At 38.3% G+C, this 27,280-nt stretch overlaps 1 protein-coding gene across 6 annotated transcripts in view; it reads left to right on the plus strand.

Annotated features, from left to right (window-relative positions):
- ADAMTSL3 (ADAMTS like 3) overlaps window positions 1-27,280 on the plus strand; it is a 178,841-nt gene that overhangs the window by 139,789 nt on the left and 11,772 nt on the right. For all 6 annotated transcript variants that reach the window (XM_004943830.5, XM_004943825.5, XM_004943826.5 and 3 more), the window contains 8 exons: window positions 4,045-4,174; window positions 5,217-5,409; window positions 6,000-6,179; window positions 6,833-6,986; window positions 11,271-12,351; window positions 14,463-14,590; window positions 14,911-15,039; window positions 25,962-26,144. In XM_004943830.5, the coding sequence (XP_004943887.2) occupies window positions 4,045-4,174; window positions 5,217-5,409; window positions 6,000-6,179; window positions 6,833-6,986; window positions 11,271-12,351; window positions 14,463-14,590; window positions 14,911-15,039; window positions 25,962-26,144 (2,178 nt within the window). The remainder of the gene's footprint in view (window positions 1-4,044; window positions 4,175-5,216; window positions 5,410-5,999; window positions 6,180-6,832; window positions 6,987-11,270; window positions 12,352-14,462; window positions 14,591-14,910; window positions 15,040-25,961; window positions 26,145-27,280) is intronic.

Here is a 27,280-nt window from a genome sequence, read left to right on the forward strand (position 1 = left end):
CGTAATTATTTCTTCTTTCATCAATCTTTCCATAAATACTAATAAAAGTTGTCCATGTTAATTTGTCATGAGGCAGATATCACCTTTAACATCTGTAAGAAACTGTGTAATCATTCTGAAAGCTAAAGATCTTCAATACCTGAAGAAATCCCAAGGTGAAAATAAGCAAACAGTGTGCTCTGGCAACAAAGACAATGAGGAGAGTGATCTTTGTGGTAGAAATTGCATGGAGTTCTGAGGATTTGCCCTCATTTTTCCGTATCTTTTTTTTTTCAGTATGAACTTTTTTGGTCCTGATAGCAGAGTCCTCAACATAAGCACAGCTTTAACTGTCATAACACTGTCAGTGAGGAGTTGTTATCAGAATAAAAAGTATGCCTGCTGGGAATAAGATTTTTTCATGTAAATTACAATGTTTTTTTAGTGCTGTCAATCATTTAATTACTCCACACTACTTCAAAGAAATGTTGTCCACTTAAAAGCTAATCAGACACTTCCTGGATCTCTATTCTGAAAATGCCTTCACAATAGACATAGTGGCCTAAAAATGCCTCTTTACAAGAGGTAAATTCTGATAATTTAATGTCATTATTATTATTCGTATTTCACATGCTTCAAAAATTACAATTCAAGACCCCCAAAGTTATTATATTGGCTTAAAAATAGTGAGATTAAAAATAAATACATTAGTATTTCCTTTTTATTTTTTTCCTCTGTAGCTTGTGGCTTTGGAATCTTTAGGGTACAGTCAAGCTGTGTTTTTAGGCTCTTGTCTGGACAATAATAGCTAGAAGTTTGCTATTTGATTTATAAGAAACCTGAGATTCTTAGGAAAGCAGTGGATTCAGGCTAAATGTAAGAGTTTTATGGAAAAACAATGGTTGTTGTGAGACTCAGACTCACACATGAAGTTGAGAGCATTTTCTGTAAAGTAGTGGGCAGTTTGGTAGTTGGTTACTCCTTTGACTGGTTTCATTGACTACAAAAGCAGTTTACTCTTCTACAGAAGGAGTATACAATAGCATTACCAGTGTGAATAGACTTGCAGAGAGGCTTAAGCACATGTAGGACTTGGAATTTCTTCTGAGTTCTTTTGGGTTGATAGTTCATACTTCTAAGCAGTCATCAAAATGAGACTGTCTAATAAAAATAAATGTCCTTCCTCTTCAAGGCACAGACTTGAAGACGTTCACCCTCTTACATACACAGCAACTTTCAACCCCCATTTTCTTTTTACTATAAAAAGAAGACAGAAAGTGTTTTTTTTTTCTCCTTAGCATTCTGATCTTTTAACGCGATTTCATACACTGTATATTTCGCTTCACAGAAAAGCTTATAAAAGAATGTAAATGAATGTGGTTTGAATGGTGGGTTAAAATAGAAAATATTCTATTTCACTGAATAGTAGGATAATTACTACAATAGGGCATCATATTACTGTAAAAATACTTAATGCTCCCTGCTGCATACATAATATTTTAGTTAAATTATCTACTATGTTTATATTATAAGCCAAGAAAGTCATACATATAAAACTTAGCTTGTTTGAATAATAGATCTTTCCATTTTCCAATTTACATAGAATAAAAAATTCATGCACGACTGAAGTTCCCAACTAACATGAAATTATAGTTGAGGAAGAGAAATCAGATTAACTGTTAAGATGTTTTGACAGTTAAGTTCAAGCAAATATTGCATCAATTAACTGTAGTTATTTATTGAATACTGTCCTTAAACTGCAAACTAAGGAACAGGAAGGGAGGTTTGTGGTATGTTTTAACAGCTCTGCAATACCTGTTTTGTGCTTACCGCATCAAAACGGAGTGCCATTTTCCTTGAAATAAGGCCTCTGTGGGGAGTAATTGCTACTGCTGCCCTGTAGTTATGTCAAATGGAAGATAGACAGCATATCAACATTTTCTTCTGGTAACACAATGAAAGCTAGGTAGGTCATGCTGCAAAGCAGAAGTGCTTTAATGAACTCCAGGTGGCAAGCTACAGTCACTTGGAATGGCAAGGCTTTTGTTCATTTGGCTGACCAATTTAGTTTTTATAACATGGTGATATAAAGTTCCCATGGGATTACTGATGATTTAGATGGTCTGAAAGGAATTTCATTTCATTCCCCTCCTTTGTGTGAGATGTTAAGAAGATATTACTTATCACAACCTGGAACAGAGCAACATCAGCTCTGAGTATGGTTTCCCACAGGAATGCAGTGAGATCAGCAAGTTGAAGGTGTGTAGCATAGAGTAGATTTTGACCTAAAATAGAGATTCTAAGGATGCTTGATGTCTGCTTCATTCCCTGTCTGGTAATGTCATTCCTAGGTCCGTTCTGCAGGAGTGTAATTTCTAAATCTTTGTTTCTCTCCTGGAGATTGTCAGGCGGGCATTTTGTGTCTAAGTAAGGAGACAGGAATGCTGCTCTTCTTAAATAAATGCGTTCTGTCTGAACAAATTTGGACAGAAAACATTAGATTCCCTTTGTTGTCAGTGTGTCACAAAATAGTAGAGTTCTAGAAAAAAATGTTTGCCTATTGGTTTATCTTGCTTGGGCATTTTCACATCTGCCTTATTGCCTTATATTTGTTAAAGGCTTATTCTCAGCCCTGAGGGTGAAATATGATTTACACAATGTGTATGTTCTATGTTAATGTAATTATTGATTCTTTGATATAGTAGAAGGGAATAGGTTGTCAATCACATTTGAGGTCAGGTCTTCTGTTCTATAAAAATTCATGACTTTGTAGATGCAGTCAAAACATTTATATAACAAGATCTTTCTGAACTGAAAAAGAGTCCCAGAGGGGATCTAGAGGTCTACCAGAGAGCCTGAAAGAAACTGGAATATGTTATTGTGAAAAATGACTGCTGGTCTGTACCTGCTAAAGTGTCTGAAATAGTTGAACTGATTCAGATATCCCGAAGAAGTACTGTGACCTGAACTGGCTTATATGCACTACTGAAGAATTATAGGTAGAGGAATGGCAGGTTAATGAAAAGAATGGCAGTGTTCATGAATGTGTTGTAAAAGACAGAAAAATATGGACCATTGTCATGGACATTATGTCAAATATACCAATGAGTTCACTGAAACCAGAACAAATAATGATCAACAGTGTCCGTAAACAATTCCTGATGTACAATTGACAGAGATACAGGAGTACTGTAGTAGCCTAGTAGCTTTTGTGTAGCAATAGTGGTGATGTTTGGAAGTAATGTCATAGGTAACATGAAGCTGTTAGTGAAGGTTTCTGGTTAAAATGCAAGCCCCTTTGAAATGTTAGAAGGTGGTCATAAGAAGAAACATAAAACTTGCTGCTGAAAGCAGCTTTGTGTCCTTCAAAATCACTGGGAATAAGCGAAAGATAGGAAGGAAATGGATTTGAATTCTATTTTTGAATTTCTATTTCGAATTTGATTCTATTGGTTTATGATCACTATTATTGCTTACCAAGTAGTAAGAGCTGCAGATCAGAAAGTGCCAAGAACAGTCAGAAGAAAGGAAAGCCCTGGGCTTGGTCAGATTTACTGCCTTCAGCAAAACCATAGTACCTCTTAGGACCCCTGTCGGAGAGATTATGTTCAGTCGGGCTCTCCTGACTACTTCTGCAAGCTCTTTTTTATATTCTTAATTACTTTTACTTTTGCAGACTCTAGCTCGTGGAAGTCAAGGTAAGTGAGGAGTAACTTGTACCATCATTTTGGCAATTAAACCAATTGACTTGAGACCATTTTAAACCAAGCAGACACAACATCTGACGGTGCAGAGTGTTAACTGTTTTCTGATTGTTATCAGAGATTTAGAATGCCAAATCAAACCTTTTAAATACCGCAGGAGCAAAGTGCGACATATAATTGACAAATATATTTTGACATTTACATTATATAAACTATCTCAGTGTTCTTTTTGACTGGAGAGCTCGTTTTTAAGCCCGCAGTTGAAGTCAGCATTTGGAGCTTTTTCACTGACTGTTATTCAAGAGTAAGCTTTACAGAATTCTCTCCTGTGTTCAGTGTTTCATGAGTGTTTTCCTTCCAGGAACACAAGAAGCCATTGCGATGTGTCTGCATGTAGAGACAAAGCAAGCTGTCAATGAAACCCTGTGCGACAATTCCAAAAGACCACCACCGATGACTCATGCTTGCAATATGAAGCTTTGTCCTCCAAGGTACGCTGTGATAATGGAATCGTATTGAAGCAAAGAAATGGTTAATATGACTTGAATAAACATTGTCTTTCTCAGAAAAGAGTCAGATTGCAGGACTGCAGTCTTGCTTTGGGATGATGTTTCACGCTTTCTGTCTTAAACAAGGTATTTGTGTTGGGTTTTTGGTTTCAGTTTTGTTTTTTGTTCTTTGATCTTCACTTCTTTTCCATTCCACATTTTGGATTCACCGTCCTCTGAAATGGATTTTTTCTATGTAGATGTTTGCCTGCAGTGGAAAAACAGACTTAACTGTCTGAGAAACTAAGAAGCAAAGAATATTTACTTTCTATCCTTACTGGATGAAAAAAAAACAAACAGTGAAATTATGATTTAAGGTTACTTTGAATTGATGTGTTTTTGTGTCCCCATACAGTTCTTGCAGGTTTGTTACATTTGTATGGAATCCCAGGAAAAGAATAAAAGCAATCCAAATCCAAGTAAACCTAGCTAGTTTGGCCACTTGCAAGGGCCATATGTAAACCTTTGATATGTGTTGCCTTGTTTATCCCATATGGGTCTCTGACATACTGATTTTTTGGCATATTGTTCCTAAATGGCATTTGCAGGAATGTCATCTTGCAAAATGTAGAGGACAAAAGTTAATGGGAGCAGGATGTAGTATAGAAAATAAATACATAATTTATGTTTTGTAAATGTAAGAAAGGTCTATTCATCTATTTACATTTATAAAGGTACTTATCAGTAGGTTGCCAACAGGCTGTTTTGTTTTTTTAATAAGAAGCATTCATTTTTCATGTAAATTATGGAGTCCAGTAAATTTGCTTGGACGTAAGTCTTTATTACTTTACTGTGAGTAACTTCTGCATTTCTTTATTCCCAGAAAGTTTATAAATCTAGATTATAATTTTGCCTTACTGTCAAAACAAAAGGATGTTTTGGCCATCTATCAATCAATATATCTTCAGTTGATTTTTGCTAAGTTCTTCTAGCATATACTTTTTCCTTACCTTTTCACTGAAAAATGTCTGTGTTCTTGGAGCAGGTGGCAAACGGGCCCATGGAGACGGTGCTCAGCAACTTGTGGAGTTGGGATACAGACAAGAGATGTATACTGCCAGCAGCCGGGAGGATCTACTGTTGCTGCTGAGGATTGCAAAGACAAAAAGCCTCATTCTTTGCAAGCTTGTAACCAGATTGATTGTCCCCCTGTTTGGCATGTTGAGGAATGGCAACAGGTATGGCTGGGTTAGAGAAGGAGTTGAAATGTTAAGTGTTCTTCTGTCCAGGTACTTGAAATTCTCTATTCCAAATAATGTGGTAGGTAGCTCCTAAACTTTGATATTGAAGAATTTCAAATAATTTCAATGGAAAAGGTTAATATGGAGGAAAAAAAAGTCTTCTCACTACTATGCTATTGAGTACTGAGAGGATGAGGTTGAAAGTTCTTTTTAGGAATTCGGAAGGCTAGATATCAGTGCAGTCATCACTTCTCTTTTGACACAGTAAATGCAATTATCTGCTTTTGGAGACATTAACTGATGTAGGGCACAGTCAAATCTACACATTCATTTTCTTTAGGATTTCTACTCCACTCCGTAGTGGTTTTTAACTTCATAGTTAGGTTCTCCTCAATTCCAATGTATTAGATAAACATTTTATCTGAAGAATTTTCTACAGGCTGCTTGCTTTTTAGTTGAAACCAGCTGTCATTCTTCAATACAGCATAATTATGGGGAGTCTTACAGTGTCTATGTACTCTTTAACGGTGTGATGTGTAAGCACAGATGTGTGCGCAGGTGTACATGTTATGCTCTTTTCTTCTCAGTGTTCCCGTACTTGTGGAGGAGGGATTCAGACCCGCAAAGTGTACTGTAAGCAGCTGTTGACAGATGGAAGTTTCCTGAAACACTCTGATGACACCTGCCGGGAACCCAAATTGCCCACTACGAAATCATGTGCAAAAGTGGACTGTCCTCCTCAGCTGGTTGTAGGTGAATGGTCCAAGGTGAGCAGGCCCCAGCAAGGCTGAACCAAAACCTTCAATTGCAACGTGATCTCTAAAGATATCTGCTTGGGTGAATAGTGGGTGATCGGTGCAGGAAGGTCACAGGGTGGTGGAAGGTTTCACAGGACTTATATCTGGACTAAACTATGTGTAGAGTTGCCTATGACTAGGCTGTTCACACCCCCCCTGCAGAGCTGTGTGTGAGTTGTTGAGAGAAATGGCTTCTGAAAGTCAAATTTTTGTTTTATTCTGTCCTGCTCTTTCTTTTCCATTTAATGTAACTCCCTGTTCAAATAGATTTTTAGAAAGGCTCTTTAGAAGATGCTGATAAAGGTTTGTGCAGTACAAACTAGAAGAATGGATGGAGAGACTTGACACAGACTCTACTGAACATGCTGAGTTTTTTTCTCTTAGATACTGGATTGCATTGCTCTATTCTCTCTGTGGTTGGACATAAAGAAATATGATTATGCTATTTTAATTGCTCCTGAGTTGCTCGCTGGAACAAGTTAGCTATCTAATATTCCTATTGCTTGGAAAAGTGCAGATAACGCAAGGATTCATATGGAGTAGAGAGCTTTGTCTCTCTCAGTTGCAAATCATGTATATGTGCCATGGGACACCAAGCTTAGTTTGCATCCTTCCTTTCACAGTGCTCAGTAAGCTGTGGTGTTGGAATCCAGAGAAGGAAAATTGCCTGCCAAAACCGAACAGCAAAGGGCCAGTATGTTGCAGTAAATGAATCAATGTGTAGTGGTTTGTCTCCTTCACTGCTTGTAAGGTCTTGTCAAATGAATGCCTGCAACAGTAAGTATGTTACTTTATGTAGTTTCCTGCTGATTTTGAATGATCTCTTTATACAGTAAAATCTGTATACAGGTTAATTCACTCGTCTGCCTGTACTTTAACAACATTACTAATCTGGCATAAACTGAGTATCGTAATGACTAGGCCAGTGATAACAGGATTGCTTTTAATTTGTTTTCTACAAATCAGAAATACAAGTCATGATCTAAAGGAGTGTTTTTTGAATACTTTTGGTATATGCGTCTCATGCTCACCTACACTTGCTCTGATTATTTTTCTTTTATCCTTTACTCTATCTCAGTTGCAAAAAGAAAAACCCAAAAACCAAACCAAACCAAAAATTAAAACAAACAAACAAACAAAAAAAAACCCAACAACCTATGAATGGAGTATAATTTAGGAAGGACGTTAGAAAATATAAGAATGCAGTTCTGGCTTGTTTTTTTCATTGTGTATTTGTATTAAACTGGACATTTAGCTTTGCATGGTGGAATTCAAAACCTGAAACATATTGCCAGTGATAACTTCATGTATGATGTCCATCTTTCTTTGTAGAAATGAGAACACCAGTATAGGAGCTTTGCAGGAAGTGGTGACAGTACTAACAGTCCTTGAAAAATCCAGTATTTTATTTCTCCCTATAAAAACTATTTAAGAAAAAGCTGCCTATAGGAATTGTCTAATTTGGGCACAATATTTTTATGATAGTGATGATATTTATGATTGTTGCACAAATTGCTTATGTGTAACAGCCGTGGAAATACCTTGCAAATATAATATATGTTGAATTACATGCATAATTGAGAAAAGGGAGTTCTAAATCCAGTTTCCTTAAGCCTGAACTTGGCTTCTCCTTCCTCTCTAAAGGAGAGTAGCAGTATGCAGCCTTCAGGAGCAGGGAGCTGAACAGAAAGGAAAAAAAGACAATCAGTTTTAGGGTTGGGGAAGACCAAGAGCATGTTTTTTGATCATAGATCACAAAGATAAACGTGTTTTGACTCAATTCATGCAACTATCAAGAAATAGCTACTTTGTAAATGTTGAGGCTTTGCTTTAAAGGTTATTCACAAAACAAAATAAAAAATAGAATAATTACTGATTCATACATAATATGAAACTTCTTTTCCTGGCCTGCATTTCAGATTAACATGCCAAAAACCTGAGGTTCAAAGCTCCACTTAAATAAAGCCCTGTGGACTTTCAGGAATGTCCTTGGCATAAGGTTTAATAAAATATTTTGAGCTGCATATCTATCTGAATTTAATTAATTGTGGATAGTTGAATGACAGTGTAGCCAGTTTGCAAATTGCTTAGCACAGACTGATATTCAAGTTACATTGTCCACTTCCACTGCAGTGCCAAGAAAGCAGGACACTGGGTTGCATGGGGAATGCGATTGTACTGAATGGGTACAGATCAAAGTGACAAAAGAAAACCACTGTTTTTTCCCTTCGTCTCCAGAACTGTTTGGAACAAGGGAACCCCTGCAGCTCAGGTCTGCCTGGCAAGCACTGGCTGCACAATGTGAGGGAAGGGGAAGCTGTGGGATGTATCCATACCCCTAGGTCCGGTCTGGGTTTTGCAGGAGGAGGTAGGGCAGTGGGGCTGTGGATTGAAGAAAAATACAAGAGGCATTGCACCTGCAGCTGTAGGTTCAGGCCTCCTTGAATGGGAAGTGAAGAGAAGGCAGGAATGCAGAATGGCCCATGGACAGGCGGACAGCTAGCAATAAAAAGTGAAGCAAAGGCATTAGTGGTGAGTGGTGTGCATACAGTTAAGGCTTCTTGGTTCTTATCTGTAGCTTGGATGAGCTCCTTTTTTTGTTGTCTCATGACAGTGCTGGGGCTTTTCAGGCTTGATCTTTTACAGTGGGACTAGTAATTGTGTCTGTTCTCTACTTAATATTGGTGTTATTAAATCAGAACATTCCTTAGTCTGTGGTTTCTAAGAAAAAGGAAACAACATCTGTCTTGCCCTGAGGTCAGCAGGGCCTGACACCCAGCTAAGGCTGCACAGGACCATTAGAGGTCAGAGGCTCAAATGGATTTGCACAAGGTGATAATGAGGTCTGATGGCTCCAGTTCAATCTAATCATTAGGTAAGGTTGACCTTGTAGAAAAATTTCTCCCATACAGTCCATTACCTCAGCAGCTGCAATACTGGATCTAGAAATACTTACATGGCCTTAGATATTTATATGGCCCTATTATGTATCTATGTGGCCTGCCATCCACAGCTCTGAACTTTATTTCACTCCTAAACTTGATCACAAGACACCAGTAAAAATGTATACAGCCTTTAGTGTTGAACTGCTAATGAGAGTTAGTGGTCTTTCTTTTTAAAAAAAAAAAATGAAATGGATGAGACTTGTTAACATATTTATAAGTACACAATGGGTTTAATTCCATGTTGGAACAAGTAGTGTAAACAGAGCACAGCCTGAAGTATTTTGTGTGTTTAAAGTTACACTTACTGTGTCTGTAAGTTGGATTTTGGAAATCGAAGATTTAGTATTGGAACATTTCCCTTAAAATAAATATTTGGAGCCCAATAACTTATTAAAAACAGGTCACTAGCCTAATAATTTTAGTAAACCGAATGCCTAAAGCAATTTATTTGTTGCACCATGTGAAACAGTTGAGGGAGCTACATATCTGGATAATGGATACTGATATAAAAGCTGTGTAATTATGAAACCATGATATCCCCACTGGTCTGAACTCATTACCCAAAGCATTGAAAATAATCATTTTGTTTTATAAGCATAAGAATGCACTCTAGGGTGTAGTTCATATAGTGTACACACTTATTGAATGCTTGAAACATTCAGCTTTTCACCTATTTCTTCACATCATATTTGAAGCATATGTATATTAAGAAGCATGCTGGTTTTCAAATACTATTTGTGTGCCATCAATGTAGTTGTCATTTTATTTATGTACCTACCAAGTGAAACAGTACTAATGGTGTCAAATTCAAGCACGTTGAGAAGCATCTGGATTTGTGTGTCCATTTCCTAGCTCATCAACTTGATTTGCAGGCTCTGAGTTTTTCTGTCTCATACCAGAAGGCTGGGCAGCAAATACAATTGGATTGCTTTCTAGCACCAGAACTGAGTATTTCCCAGCTCTCCCCAGCTGGCCAATTTCATTGTGCAAGGAATGAGCTTAGGGGGTATGTGCCCTCGCTCCCCTTCTCATGTGCCTTGCTTCTCACCTACCTACTGTTTTCTTAGCAAGACTAGTTGTGATCAAAGTGGGGCACGGTAGTTGCCAACAGTGAGTCAATGCAGTGGTATCTGAAGCATTGCAGTCATTCTCATGTTTTCTCCAACATGCCTGTCCAGCCGCTGCTGGAAAGCCAAAGCCTTCCTGTGGTGGTGGCATTCAGGCAGCTCTTGGGAACCTGTCCACATCCAGCTGCCTGCAGAGCAACGTAGGAGGAGCTTTGTAATACCCAGTGTCTCTGTATCCTGTCTGCATGACGCTTTATGTGCTGCTGTCTGCTCGTGTTAATTCATCTGATTGCTGTATTCAGCTTCTCCAGCTTCTGACTTCTCCCTCTTTTCTCCCCTTCCCTCCTGTCTTTTTTTGGCACAGCACTGTGAACACCTCATCTTTCAACCCAAAGGAGTTACCCTCAGTCAAGGATTGCAGGGTGGCTCTGCTTGTTCCATGCACTGTGTCTTCATTGACAGTTCCTTTCACCTCCTGTGTCACTGTTTGGCTTCACTTAGTGAGACAACCAGCAAGGCCAGCCAACAATTTAAATAGCAGTCCAAGGGAGCCTTGCTCTTCAGATAGATTTTGTTTTATTTAGGTCATTCTGCATTCAACAGTGCTCAAATGCAGGGAAAGTAATAACGTGCTCAATTTTTTTTTTGGTTCACTTTTTCCATTCCGTTTCATGCCTAGCCTTTCTGAGGCAGCAATAGGAAACATAACCATAAGAGGATTATGTATACAGTATAAAATAGTACATAGTATATACATTTAGGTATGCGTGCACCATCTATGTCCTTTGTATAGGTATATGTTGCCTGTATTTTCTCATAGTTGGGAGTCTGGGGGAAGAAGTAACAGAATTCTTGGCTGGGGCAGGGGAATGTCATGGTTTCATCTTGTCCATATTTTTGCATTTTTGTGACTCAGATAAAAGCTCACCATGTTGCAATCTGATTTAAACAAAGGTGGGAAGAACTCTGTCAGCCATTCTGTGAAAAGCAGATGTTGTATGCATGAGTGGTAATGATTGGTTACTTTTCAAGACTTTATTCTATTTCAGAAATTAAACCAAAGCTTCCAGAAAAATACTCTACTCATGGACCTCGGATTATCGGTATTCACCGTGTGTATATTCAGACAAGACAAGAGAAGCGCATTAATTTTACCATAGGAAGCCGTGCCTACTTACTTCCAAAAACTTCTGTTGTAATTAAGTGCCCCGTACGAAGATTCCAGAAGTCCCTTATACGGTGGGAGAAAGATGAGCAACACTTACAGAACTCTAAAAGACTCGGCATCACTAAGTCAGGGTCACTGAAAATACATAGTCTTGAAGCCGCTGATATTGGTGTGTACCGGTGTATTGCAGGCTCAGCACATGAAACATTTGTACTCAAACTGATTGGTAATGACAACAGATTGATAGAACCACCAAATCTTAGAAAACATGCCAGTGAGATCACTAATGCAGATCACAATGAGGCCAACAGCTTTGGGGCCAAATGGCATAAAATGAGCAAAATGTGGCAAATGTGGAGTAAGAAAAATGAGCTCTATTTGGGTGAGAGGCAAGTAAATGATCAACCATTTCTGAGAAATCTTGAAGCCTTTAGGGGTAATTCAGCAGGAGTATTTAGCTCTCGTGAATTCAAGAACAAACGTCTGGAGGCAGCAGTTCTCCAGGGTGCCTACAGCATGGACACGGCGCAGTTTGAAGAGCTAATAAGGAACATGAGTCAACTCATTGAAACTGGAGAAGTCAGTGATGACTTGGCATCCCAGGTCATTTATCAGTTAATCGCTGAGTTATCTAGGCCTCCGCAATCAACCACTGAAAAATGGAAGGGAGCCCAGGATGAGAAATTGGCCTCAAAATTCACAGGCAAATCACCAAACGAATCTGATCGTTTCAGCACAAAAACTGTGGATAAGTTAATGTCTGACCAGAAGGTTCCAGTTATTATGAGGCAAAAGGAAATTCCTGGAGTTTCCTTTAACAAAACAGTAACCGTACAAATTGGAAATACAGTTTTTCTGACCAGGAATACTCAATCTGTCAATCTACTGTGTGAAACAGCTGGTATTAGTGAAGTGAAATATACTTGGACAAAAGATGGTGAGACATTAAAATCCTCTGAAAAGTAAGTGAATATCTTTTTTTTTTCCCAATCACTGAATGAATTACTATGTTACTATAAACTGTTAAGATACATCCTGCTGTTTAATGTTAAAACACAATCTGTTGTAAGAATGAGATAAGCATTAACATTGTGTCTTCCATCTTTCTGTTTAAGGAATTTGATCTTTTTTCACTCAGACATCTGTCACGTTTTGTTTTACTACCATCCAAGTGCATGTCCATTTCCACAACATTACGTGCAAGGAATTACTTTCTTTTTACTAGGTGAAGGGATTTGGATGTACTGAGCGTGTATCTCTTAAGCTGCATCAGAAAATGAACAGATTTATACTCAGTTAAATTGAGACAATTGAGTGGACTTGTTCACATACCAAACACAGTAAGCTTGAGTTAAAACTTCTGCCACTGTATAGATGAAAATCAGTCTTTCTGATGCCTCTTAAGGAGGGAAAATATCAGTGTTATCTTCACCATCCTTTGTAGAAATACCTTTAGCTGTACAATTGTCTGTGAAAATAAAATAAAAAAAAGAATTTCTCAACTGTTTTAATACTTTAGAACTTGCAAATATTTTTGTTGATGGCCATGAAATACAAAACAATACAAAAAAAAAACAAAAAACAAAAAACAAACAACCTAATATCATCCTATTGGAGAACTGTAACTGAAGAACTACTGCCGTAAGTGTGTAATACTCGTATATTTACTTAAGACTCAGCAAATACTTTTACTCCATTGCTGACAAATTAGAAGCTCACCTGGTAATACTAACATGAGCTTCATGTGAGAGCCTCTTGGAGTTGTAGCTGGCTCTTGAGTAATGAAAAAAATGATTCTGAAACAATAAAGACATTTTTGGATACTTCTCAACATAGTTAACTGATTAACTGCACGGCCAAGAAAAATATACTTCTGCAGGGCTATCAATTAAAGCAAGGACACCAAACGAAGCCATTTTTAAAAGCATAAATGTTTTTGGAACCATGTAGCTCCCAGCAGTTACGTTTACTTTGTGAACCATGCATAATTTCCCACTAATTTGTTGTAAGTGATACTTTCATTTTCTTTAGACATTATGGTGTTTTGTTTATTTGTGAGCACCTATTTGATTCCTAATGTCTCCTTTCATAAATTGCCTTTATTTTAACTGGTATTTTTTCACTTGAGGATATATTGGCAAGCTGTTTTCTTTCTTGTTTTTTTTTTCAGAGAAATGTTCCTTACACATGAGTGCATGTATGTGTGTTTATACATACATGTGCATAGGAATATGTATATGTACTTAAAATAGTAATAGTATTGCAGCAGAAAAAGGCTGTGAAGAGAGAAGCAGGTTGTATATCTGTTAGGTTTGTGAAAGAGGGCTGTATTCCAGACGTGCATGAGAGGACGTGTAGACTTGTTTGGTTGAGGTGCAAGTATTTTTTTAGGGTGTTTTTGTCCATCTCTTCCTTTTGTAAGTGTATGGGAGAATGCCAAATCTGCAGGCCTTTTGGATGAATACATGGCATAACTCATATGTCATATTGTTGAGAAAGGTAACAAGAGGGAGAGTTATCAAACATCAAGGCTGCTGTTTTCAGTCTCTCCCCAGACTGTGAAGCCATCTCTCATATTTTACCCCTGAGATGGCAGGTAGAATATCCAAGAAACCTGGTGGAAGATTTCAGATTTAATGATGATAATATTAAAACAAAGAAATAAACTGCAGTAATTTGGAAGTCGGATTAGACCGTACATTTGCAAACTCCATGATTCTGCTGAAAACGAGGTTTGCTCTGGAGAAATGGATTTCTTGCCAAGCCTTATACTTTTAATCATGCTGTTGTTCCTGAGAGTTTTTGGTTAGCAGCAATAAAACTTGCTGTCCTCCAAAGGGCTGCAGTTAGAGCGTGACTTTGCAGAGGAAGGATATCTGAAGATCCTTCCATGCATATATGCTTTGACACTCTCCTCTTGTCACCAAAGAGCAGGCAGAACTGTTTCTGCATTGATCTAGATCAATAAACTCCTAGAGAGGAATTTTGCTGCTGTATCTGTAACTCTTGCAAGAAAACCCAGCTGTGTTTGTCCCAGGGCAGTAACATTTGTCTTTTCTTAAATACTCTGCAGAGTGATCCTGGACACCATTGGAAAAGTGCAGATTCGCAGTCCTACTGAAAAGGAACTTGGTACATATGGATGTTTGGTTGTTAATGACTTTGGTTTTGATATGGAAACATCTTTACTATTGCGTGCAGGTACGATTGTAGCACCCTTGGAGTTGGGAATGCATTCACTTCATGTATAAACATCTATCCCAAATGCAATTTGAAATGGTTTCTTTTGCTATCAGTCTGTGAAATCCTGCCTGATTTAATAGATAACAGTGAGGCAGTCTTGTTGTTCTAAAACCAGAGCAGACCTCATCAGAGTCTGCTTGTGTTTATTCCACCTTTATTTTCTGGGTGGTTCTTTGCAAACAGAATTATGTATTAATCATGATGAATTTAAATACAAAATCTATACTTAAGTCAAATAACACTTTAAAACTGATTCATTCTTTCATTTCACTCCAAAGAGGTTCCTGTCATCTTGTTCTCCATGTTAAATGTTACAAATGTGGAAGCCAGCAATCTCTCTGCAGTTGTTGGAGGTACAATCGTAGCAAAAATTGGAGCAAATATTACAATTGAATGTCCCGTGAAAGGTAAGCAGGAACTCCTCTGAAGTTCTTTGTAATGTTAAAATAAGAAAAATTTGAAAGAAGCTCCCAGCAAAGACAGCATATCATTGTCCAGAGGTTATTTATTATTATGCATGTCACCCAACCAGTGCTGTGTCTTTACCATGTCACTTTAGTTTACACGTATGTGTTATGCATTCAGACAGGCTTACTTTTGAAAGTGCTTTTCTTTTCATCAAGATGTCTGAGGCTCCACTGCAGAGCTTAAAGCCCACCAAAGTGAACAACTGTATTGCTGCATTAGCAGGCATAGCCAGCTGACTCTCTCATCAGAGACTTTCTCTTATCCCTACTTGAGCTGCACATGTGTCTAGACCATTGTTAAAACTGAGAATGAAATCTCCAGCCGTAGTTTAATAGAACTTTAAACCTGACAGTGAGGTAAACTTACCTCTTAGAGCCATCAGTCTGCAGCTGCAGTAAGAAAACAAGAAGTGCCGAGCCATGAGAGCACACTGTCTAGCACAACATCTGTCGAGTGGCATTAATGTTACTCAGGAGCTATGTGCATTAAGCAGTTCACTGCTTTATTTTGTTTTCTAGTCCTCTGTATAGGAAAGGTAGATATTTTAAGTCCCATCAGTGCAACGTTTTAAGTTTAATCTGTAAGATTTAACTTACATTGGCAATATTCTGTCAAATATTTCATAAGTGAAGATCTGCCTTTTGTGCCTTATTGAACGTAAGTGGAAGTGCTGATAACAATGAACATTACAGTTGAATCCAAATAGGCTTCAGAGAAGTCAGTGTGCCTTTCACACTTGTTGCTGGAGGACTGCGTATCAGAAAGTGTTGATACTGTACCAGAGGACTGATAGAAATATATATGCAAATAGCTCTGCATACTGTAGTGGCGCCAGGCTAATGTACAGTGGGACATGTGACTGCTGTTCACTGTTGTACCAAGGCTAATTTTTGATGAAGTAATATTTTCCAACTACAGTTTGGCAACTCTGTGTATAACTGACCTATATCTCAAATTCAGCAGAGACTTAGTGTCACACAGTTAATATTAATATTGTTAGGATGGGTAAGCAGTTAGCAATTTAAATATAAATTAATATTTCCACATGGGACTATAGATTTCCAAATGCTTTAGTATTGTGTATATTGCTGAGCCAAATTTTAGTTATGGTAAGACACTAGTGTTGACTTAAAAATGATTTACCTAATTGCTTTACTTCCTGTCATTGCCAGGGAAGTATTACTGCTTGTGAATAAAATAGAGCTGGCCTGTCTTAAAATTTCACTTAGCCTAGTGGCAGAAAAACTTGTGAAATGATGTAAGAAGAGTTACTTCTGATCTCCCTTTCTTAATGAAAATTAACATACTACTGACTTCAGTAGATTGAACTTAATAATACGCTCAGCTAATGTTTGTCTAATAGGGTGGGACCCAAAAGTATGTCTGTATGCAGTGTAGTAAAATGAGAACTTTGTTGTAAGTGCCAATTAAATATCATGTGAATTATCAGGAAAGTGAGCATTTGAATCAGAAGAGACACACTAATATGTCTATGTACTCTACAAACACACAAAGTGTGTCTGCAAGAGCTCTTTCCTCATCAGATGTAGTTTTAGAGTAGTAATGTCCTTGAAGTAACAGCCTACAGTACATCTTCATAATGAATATCTAATGTAAAAATGACAGGGGTTGAATGTGACTGTCTGACAGCTGAGGATCTCTAAGAGCGGACTGTAGCAAAGGAGTGATTACAACAGTGGGCCCTTTGAGTTTCAGGTAGACCTTAACCCCAGCACTGGGGTGGCTTTTCCTCACTGCCCATTCTGAGCACTCACGAAGAAGGATATGTTTTCTTTGTGGTAACAACTTATTTATCTATTTAAATATATGCAAAATATTTGTAAGTAGCCATGTGTGTCCGTATTACTTCATGTTCTGCTCCACACTTGCTCGTATCCATCAGCACAGATTCACCCATGCAGATTGCTCAGTGACATCAAGCGGATACATCGGAACTGTTGGTCTCTTTCTAGCCCACAGCATAGCTGAGCAAAAGAAAAACTGTATTCTGAATGAGGTATCCTGTGTGCATGAAGAATATTAGTGCCATGGCACCAGCAGAATTCTTAAATTACCTTTACATTTCTTGACTGCAATGTCTTCTAAGGCTTTTTGGGTTGTTCTATCTATGTTTGTTTTCTGTAGGCTAAATAGCCTATAATTCTTCACGGTTGTTCAAACCGCGATTTTCTCTGTGAATTAATCCATGTGCTGAGTTCTACATTTTGTGTCTAGTTGTAAAAGACCTATTTAAGTTTTTCTCTAGGAAAGCTATAAAAAGGATGTATATATGCAAAACAGGTAAGTTAATTGTTCAATTAGGAGAGAACGTCATGCTGTAGAGTGGAATTCCAGCTGAAAGTAGGCCTACCCAACTATGTGACAAAGGGCTGTGAAAGATAGGAGCTGAAGTTGTAGGGAAATATTCACTTTTCTGCTTCCAGTACTGGCTGGCTAACAGCTGTACAACACACCCCTTCATTATTCAAGGCTAGAAGAGAACCAAGTATGTTCCACTTCAGGGGCTCAGGATTCATTAGGCCAGGCTACACAGGACAGCTCTTGTTTGATGCTTTTAATGGAAAGGATGTGAAGTTTAATATTACATACAGTGTTAGTGAGCCGAGTGCAGTTTCCTTCCTTTTCATGTTACTGATTTGGTTCCTTTTGTCCCTTTGAGAGTCTTTCTTGCACTCTAAAGCTGCATTCAGATGAGCATTTAGAAATGCCAAAGATCAGTGTATTCTAAAAACAAAAATAGAAGGAACAAGCAAGAAAATGTGGCTAAATAGCTGAAGCTGGTAGTATCAGCTTCTTTTATCTTCTAAATGTATAGTAAAACTTTTTTCCACTAATTATAACAAACTCACATTTATAGCTCCCACATGTACATATGCTAGAAGATATTCATAACATTCTGGACATTCATATTCCGTTCTTACAGCCAAGACCTTTTCAATCAGCACACATGTTATAAATATCAATACTGATTGCTCCAAATTGCTCTTGTATAACACTTATAGTATTTTTAGAAAATATCTTGTGATTATTACAAAAATAAGCTAAATCTGTCAGAATTCACTTATTGCAAAACCCTGAAAGTTTTAAGTTGAAGTAAAATAGAAGAGGAAATAAAAGTAGTACGCACATATAGATGTATATATATAAAATACACATATAAAGTGTGCACTGTGTGCCACCTTCTGGTGAAAGAACTGAAAGGACATATACTGACGTGGTTGTTTTGACTCTATACATTATATTGCATCTCTGAATTATCTTGAGATAGAGGCTTGTAGGTGTAGAAACTCTATGTTGATTCAAACGCCACATACCTGTGAATATACTTTGACTCTCAAAGAATAACATATTGTTTTAACAGGGAGTGAGAAATACACAAAGCCTGTTGAATCAAAGTCATCTTTATTCACATACGTTTCATAAAGATGGACTAGCTACTTGCTGTCACTACTGGAACTTGAAACAGATCCAGATAAACCAAGAATTCAATTTTCCATCTGTTCCTTCATTTACCCACTGTATTCCAAATGTAACTTTGATGCAGTTTTTTGTCTTCTATGTTTAACTCCTCGGAAGACATCTCAGCGAGGAAGAGCAGTTTGTTACATAACACACTGTATCTTTCTTTTCTGTGTGTATGTATGTGTGTTTCTAAAAGCAATTAACAAATTTCAAAGATTTAAAAGGGTAAGTATTGCTTTATTTAATGAGGAAAGTATGACTGTGTTTATAATTTGTATAGTGATGGGGAAATCTGGTGATCTTGTGCTTCTTTTTAATATGAGTACACCCACGTTTGAGTTTTAGTTTGGATCTGGCATAAGCTTTGTAGTAAATCTTTCAGTCCTTCCCACTTAGTTATGCTTTGTTTTGTGTCTCGGAGCAGTCTGGGAGCCTGAAAACTAAATCCTTTCGGATGAAACTGAATTGAAAGATGTGCCTGCAGACTTTACCCTCAAATACTCACAGACAGTCAGTCGAAGGGCCAGGAGAAACTCACCAAGTATTCCAAAGCCATGTGAGCACACATCGCTGATGCTCTCCACCGCTTGCTAACATAGATAGAAACAGCGTAATTTGTGGGGAAAAATACATGAATTGGCATGGTTTGTATGTGTGTTTCTCCCTGTCCCTCACAGCTTCTCTGAGGTAGGCTTTTACTTCAGGTTTTCAATTCAGGAAGAATTAAGGCAGATTTTGTTAGAAAAAGGTAAGATTTCAGAACTCTATTAGCGTTCCTGGAATGCTGAGCAAGCATGTGGGTGAGCATTCCCCTGGCACTTCTTACTTTGGTATTAAAAACAATGATGAATTTCCCTAGGCAAAGTTTTATTAAAAAAAAAGGCATAATAGTATAAAAGGAGAGGTTATCTCACTAGTCAGTACCTTGTTTTGTGATCATCAGTACAGGAAAGGAACATGTGGTCACATCTTATAGTGGGGGAGATCACAATGTGCCCCAAGACTCTGCTCCAGGAAGTATGTTCTTTAACATTGTAATAAAACTTCTGAAAAAGAATGAAAACAGTTAGCAGGACTTGGGAAGGATCAAGATTTATAAAGGCTTATCTGATCTAAAGCTTTCCATGAAAGCTTTTTTTTCCCATGATCTGCACAAGGATCGCATTGATAGTGCTTAATTGCTAAATGAGATCAGAGAACATTCAGAATTATTGTCAGAATAAATGTATGTACAGAAGAAATAATCTTAAATATGGGTATGTGCACATCGGGGGGAATTGTGTCCGAATGACTGCCACTCAGAGTGAGGTTTGTGCAGTTCTGATGTTCCCTGTGAGCATTGGCACACTCCTGGGCAATGACCATAACGGTAAATCAAAACTAATGGCAGGGAAATGGACAGGTCAGAAAATATAAGTTGGGAATTTGTAAAAGCTGTGATGAGTCCTGTTTGCAGTTTTGCTAATTTCATCCCCGTGGTGCCAGAAAATATGGAGAGAAGAGAAATATCAAAGGAAACATGTATGGTGGTTTAATTGCTACTTCTGGTTGATGAAGACAGGAAAATATATTGAGCAAGTGTCATTCAATAGACGTCATCATTTTAGTTCTCTTTGCTTAGCTGCCCATCATTGGACACAATGCTCACTTAGATGGAGTTCATATCTGATTAAGAGTGATCGTTCCTATGTAATTCTTTAATTCTGATAGAATTATGTTGTCCAAATCCCTGAGCATGTCTGGTTTATGAGCGTAACTGACAGGGTTCTTGGCATTATAGCCATGACTACCCAGGAAAGTGAGAGTGTAATTACTAGCCAGTCGGGTGAACTTGCCTCTTATAGTAGTGCTGACCTGTAGAACTGCTGAAGTGCACCAATGAAGGCTTTGCGGGGGATTGACTAGAAAATTTTGCCTAGCAGTGATTTCTGAGTTTACACTTGACTCAGACCTTATTTAGTTGCCTTATTTTAAATGTCTGGTTTTGAAAAATCTTAGCCTTAAATTTCTCCAGCTGGAAAAAAGATCAAGTTCTCTTCGAGCTGACAGCCAGAGAACTAAACAGCACTTGACAGAGCTGCAGCAAGGGTGGGATGAGGAGGGGTCTTGCTTCAGGAACACCTCCAAAGAGGTCACCAGCTGTAGGTAAGTGTATCAAAACCCTGCCAGATGCTGCTGCCACCTAGGAAGAGGGACAGTTGCATGGCTGGTAGGAAGAGGTAGAGGTAATAGCTTTGACAGATTGCAAAGGAGCAGGGCTGTATCAGAAGGCAGGTGGGAGGATCGTACCAAGTGCCAAAGTGTCTCACTCTGGCTCTCAGTCCATCCATTATTCCCCATGAAGCTGGCAAGATCCACACAGGCAATTTCAGTAGCAGCATGCCTTAGGTTTGTTAGGATCCATGACAAATGGATTGCACAAACATAACTGAGATGAAAATTGCACTTTGCAATTTCTGCTGAAGAAAATAAGTTTTATCGATCAAAGAAGTTGAATGGTAAGTTATGATAGGTCCAGTGTAGGCATTAGGGGTGCAGAATCAGATGACGTTCTGTGTGTATCACACTGACCCAGAATCATTTCCTCTGAAAGATGACACATGAAGTTATCCTCTAAATTTAGAGAAGTGCAGTTATCCTCTACGCTTTTAGAGAAGTGCAGCAAAGAGTGATTTGTGCCAGCTCAGTTCCTCAGTTCTGCTTTGCTCCTGAATGGGAAATACAGAATACTTTATGAGATTCTACATAGCTGGGGGAAAAATATCTGAAGACAAATCCAGTGTTTTAGAGCGACTAGTTAGTAGGCCAAGATTTTTATGGTGTGTAATATTTCATAGGGCTTTCAAGGTTGGAGGAAATTTGTTTTTGAACACTGAATATTTTAAGGGCACCCTATAGTGCAGATTCCTATTTTTTTTTCCCCATTTTAAACACGTGTTTCACAGTCCCATCCGGAGCTAGAGCTTTTTTCCATAACATTTGCTGTCCCAGGGCCACTGACAGTGGAAAATGACTTCTTTTTTTTCATGGAACATTGAGTATTTTAGAGCTGCTCCAATGCTAGTGGAAAATAACCTGTTCTTGAGGTCAGAAAAATAGATTAGACTAATTTTAAAGTTTTATAGCCACTTAGGTCTACAGTAGAAGTTTTTTAACATCAGAGGATTTGGATCCTTTGCAAGATTAAGATTCTGATTTTTAAGGTTTTTCTATGTCTGAGAAGGTCTCCGTTCAGGAATGCATCTTTTTTTCATAGAGGACAGTTGTAGCCATGCCTTATTTCAAGCATGTGTTTAATTGCATTCCCTATTAGGGATGGATTTAATCCTGTGCTTAAGTGCTTTCCTGACTTGGAACCATATGATATGATTGTTCAATTTTGCTGCTGGCTGAAGTCAGCAAAGCATCTCACCCCAGATCTGAGTGGGATCTGAATTGTACTCAGGGACTCTGAATCCTTGGCAGTTTGGATGAGTCCGATACCTTTGGGGTCATCCTCAGCTGCATCTGAGTGGATATGGGGTATGAAAGAAACAAAGGTGGCTACAAGCCATCTCTTACCTCTTGTTTTTGTACTGGCTGGTGATCAAATTAGGAATTCTTCAGCTTGAAAGCAGTACTTTTTTGTGTGTAGATAGGGAATGACTTTCTTCCAGGGTTACGAACTAGAAGATTTACTTTTTGTCCTGAAGAGAAAGTCTAAGAAATGATTCCCAGAATGATTTTATGTCTTCTGACCCAACTAGAAAGGCCTTAACTATTTTGACTATTTAAAAAAAGAAAAGAAAGAAAGAAAAAAGAAAAGAACTTTTTTTAATGGTATACTTGTACTGCATCATGCAGTTTCTGAGTAGGAAAATTGGTGCATGTCACAGTACTGAAGAGTCTTGTCATAAGAGAAATGTGGGCTTTGTGTACTTCGTCTGCTTTCCCACAAGAGCTGGTGAATGAGACTTCTCTCAACGTGCAGTGCCAAGTGCCAGGAGGGAAGCAGCATCTTATCTCAGGAGTAGTAAATACGTGGTCAAATATCAAAAGAAAAGGCATCAAAAGTCTGTATGACGGAAGCTTTTTCAACAGAAGTATATACATGGTGACTGCATGCTGGGATTGCACTGCTTGCTGTGTTGTGGGAAGGATTTATGCAAAGCACTTTTAAACAGAGAAAGGTGAATGCATTCCTAAAAATAGTGTTGTTTTTTTTTTTGGAATCCTCCAACAGTAAAAATCTGTCCTGATAGGAACTCCAGAAGAGATAGTATACACAAAAGTCTTTTTTCTGGCCAGATTCTGCACTCCATCTCTCTGGATGCATGACTGAAAACTTGACGTAGCATTTGTGCTCTCCGGTTCTGGGTTCCCCTGAAAGGCAGAGGTGGAGGCCCCTGTTTTCTAACAGACAGCTATGTCCTGCCTGTAGAGTGTGCAGAGCCGTGCCCTTCCTGCTCTCTGCACTCCAGCAGGATAAGTACAACCTGCCTGTTACAGGTCCCTGAACTCCTCTCTGAAAGGGGAGGAATGGAAAAATGGAATGGAAAAACTTGAAGGATCCTCAGAACTGACTGTGAGGAGGCCAGCTCAGAAGGGAGACTGTGCACAACTCACATAAAATTGTTAACTGAGATTTAATTTTACCTCTCGGCAGTTTGGGATAAAATACAGTACAAAGGTGTTCTGATTATCCTCACCACTGTTTTCAGCACAAATTCATTTCTGAGTGCACTCTGAAGGTACCTAGATAACATTAGCTCTGCTTTATAATGACAGCGTATGTTAATGACACGTAATGCTTAATAGTATTGGTTTTCCATGATGTATTTGGCTGTCTTTAAAATGCACTTTTCTGCCACTTTTCCAGTAAACAGCACATCTAAGATTACTTGGGTGGATTAACTGTGCGTTTCAGTTGGACTGACTGTTGGACTGCCGTGCAGATCTCTCTCCTCCCTTCTGTTTCTTAGACTTGAAATTTATACTTGTGTATTCACATTATTCCCTGGAGAAATGGTCTGATTTACTTATGTGTGTGTGGTACCGCTTGCTTGTTTCCCCTTAAGAGAAATATATACAGTTTCTCTGAGAAAAAAAGAGGAATCACTTGCAAGTAGCTTAAATTGACTTAAGGGTGTGTGACAGCTACCCAATTTTGAATTTAAAATGAGAGGCAAAGCTGTTCTGCAGATCTCTTCTGCAAACTGAACTCCAGTCCAGGTTTTAAGACTCAACATCTCTTTGAATGAGAGAGAGGTAAAGGAATAGAGACATGGCAATTTTTCCGGCATAAATACAAACCAAGTTTGGAAGGAGGAAATATTTTACTTAAGCTAAATCCCAGGAATGGGGTATGTTTCTGAACGCGAGCAAAGGGAAGACTATCATGGGACGATGTTTGGGGCTGAATTCTGATAGAGGCCCAGGTTAAAAGCCTAAATTTGACCCTTTGCAGGCATTTTCATGTTTTTGTGTTTTGTGGAATTCAGCTTTAAATCTTTTGACTTTGGTCCTCTCCCAGCCGTGCTGCTTCTGGTTATTTTTGGCTCTGATGAGCCTGCAGGATTTTGGTGCCAGTGAGGGTAGGCTGGCTGCAAATCTGTGGGCCTCAGCTCAGCATCCTTACAGCACCTCCTCAGCCCATCCGTACTGAGAGAATATATGCCTGAACGGCCATGGAAAATACACTGTAAAGGAAAATGTGTCTGAGAATGATACATTTTAGCCAGAAATCTGGAATATAATGGAAAAAAGACCCTTAGAACAAGAATTCTTCCTAATTCCAAAAGGATTTTTTGATGTGGCATAAAGCTTCTTCTGGAAACTTGAAAAACAGCCTGGTTTTTTTGGACCCCTGTGTGCACTGCAGATCTGTATCTTGTTTTACACAATTGTATTCAGTAAATCACAATCTCGTGAGTTTGAAAGCACTGAACGGTTGCTAAATTGCCTAGAATTTAAAACTATGATTATGCAGCAGAGTGTTTCTGTCTGCTGTCTTTCTAGACAAAATGGTATGGAGAGCTTTTTCCTTCACTGACATAGCAGGATCCAAAAAATATGTCTGGTTCCTATTACAGTAAAGGAAAAACTTGAGGTGTGCATTGGAAGTGCTAAGCCAGTGATCGAAATGTTGAAGTTGTTCCTAAAGGCTATTCCACATCATGAAGACATCATCTGTAAAGTAATACTGCACAATGATCTGTGAAGAAAGGAGACTGAATTAGCATTTGATATGGCTGAGACTTCCAAATGTCCCACATTCAGGTCAGCTTCTGTAGCAGGATCCATTCTGGTAGCCTTCAGGGAGCACTGATCAATATATTTAGACAAGAAAACAGAGCTTAGGTAAAGGATGATTTAAAGGCTCTGGCCTTCTTATGCCTCGTGCATTTGCACACTGCTGAGGCTGGTCATCGTGCCACGTGTTGGACCTACCCACTGAGGTATCCCGGGTTTTGGAGCTCTGAGAGAGCACTCCTGCTGGGGCAGCTCTACTGGAGTGCAAACAGTGAAGTACCTGATTTGCCAGCTCTCAGAACATCATTTAAAGGCAAATGTTTGTGGAAAAGAAAACAACAGTAGAAGTCCTTCCACTGAAGTAATATTGTGCAACTGGAAAAACCGCCTAATTAAAAATCAATATCCAAAGTCCATTCACCGATTAAAATTTAGAATGACAAGTTTTTCTTTGACAACAGAATATCTCAGCACTCAAGCTTAGCAGTAGGGAGGATGATAGATCTTTGGCTTTCTGTAGCGTGGTAAATGAGATTGCTTAACAACTGAGCCCCTAATTTGGTTCTTAATAGCTTTTTCTGTTCCATTTCCTTCACACTCCGTTGTTACAAGCTGCATTTATAACATCTGCTAGATGGAGAAGTTTTTAGAGGCTTTTTTGGGGTCAGAAATAGGTGTCGCATTTTCTATTTTAATTGATAAATATAAAACTTTTCCTTCGAGAGAAACATTTTATCTCAATTTCTATTTCTGCTTCGTTTCATCATATTAATTCCTTCCTTCCTGCATTCTCGGATGCAGATAGTTATGTTTATTGGTTCTGACTGAGGTTAGCAGTCTCACATCCTTTAATAGAGAGATACATGAGCACATTGCTTTTGTAGGACTGGTAGCAGCTTTTAAAGCTGTGCTGGGAGCTTGCCTTACAGTGCTTAACCTTTATTCTCAGTGGGATGCTGAACTATTAATAGGGCTCGAACAAAACTGTTTCTGTCTGTGAATGGAAAAACTGCTAGTTTTGCTGCAGTGTCCTTACATTATCTGTGAAATGATGAAGGAACTAATGATTCTTGTATATTATAGTAACAGCACTATAGATCATATATTTTATTTCATCCTAAACATTTTAATTGTCTACATTTTAAAGGTGTTCCCCAGCCAAATGTGACATGGTTTATGAAGAAAGGCATCCTACAAATTAATTCTTTCTTGCTTTCGAATGGCTCTTTATTTCTGAGGAATGTTTCCTATGAAGATGCAGGAACATATACTTGCAGAGCAACTAATGCTCTTGGGAAAGCTGAGGCTGCATCCGTTCTCCACTTACGTGGTAGGTGCTAAATAAGAATTCCTTACTGATAACAATATGATTTTTTAGTGATAAACTAGTTTGGGGTGATGTGTGTGATTACTTAACACTTTCTTATGAACTTGGAACGTCTGACTGGGTCTGACTCCCTGGGATCTGTTCACTGTTTTGCTTTTCCTGTAGTACTGGATCTGGGTACAGTTTAATGTGTGACTTCTTTATAAATTGTTCCATCTTCTTGCTTCCAGGCAATAAGTGTCAGCCCTTAAGCCTGGAGACACATTAGACAAATAAATCCAATGTCATATTGCACTGTGCTCAGTGCTTTCATATAGGGAAACAAGATAGGCTGCAGGAAACTACAGGGAAATGTAGTGAAATGAAAGTGAAGTGGTGGTGGTGTTTCCTTTTTCATCATAAAGACCAATAAAACAAAGGAATAGTGAGAACAAAAAAATCTGAATATGAACTACTAACTCAAAATAGAAAATGTAAAGAAAAAAATCCATTGAAATGATTTTATTGTAAGTAGTTAAACAATGCAATGCTCTGTAGTACAATCACGCCTTGCAAATAACTCCAGTAAATGGATTATTCAGCTCTGGAGATTAACTTTCTCACTGTTTTTGCTGTACAAAGTACAACACAGTCATACATGGCCAATCCTCCTACAAAGTTTTCTTTCTTAACCACATATGCAAGGCAGATTAGGTATGTTTGGATCTGTTGGCCAAGGAAGACGTACCAAAGACATACTAGGAGACTCTGTGTGAAGATGAGTGTAGACTGAAGCTGCCTTCTTGGTTTCAGTTTTCCTGGATTAGGTCAAAACTTTACATATTCCAAAGAAGAATATTACTATAATGATGTGACTGGGAAGCTCACTCGCAAGAGTCTGAGCCTCATTTCTGATGGTGATCAAATGGCATTAGTTTAAATAAATCTTGAGTAGACAGAAGAATGCCAAATTCTGCAATTTTTTTTTTTTTTTTTTTTTTTTGACTACACAAAGCTGTGGTGAAATAGGAGGACTTTCTGCTGTCAGGATTTTAGATCACACTGACTGTTGTCTGAAGCAACATCAAGTCAGACTTTTTGACTTTTCTACAGCAACTACTGCTTGATCTGGGGAAGATGAGCAGTAGAGCAAAATTTGT

This window comes from Gallus gallus, chromosome 10, assembly GCF_016699485.2.
Source record: "Gallus gallus isolate bGalGal1 chromosome 10, bGalGal1.mat.broiler.GRCg7b, whole genome shotgun sequence".
Taxonomy (NCBI): Eukaryota; Metazoa; Chordata; class Aves; order Galliformes; family Phasianidae; genus Gallus; species Gallus gallus.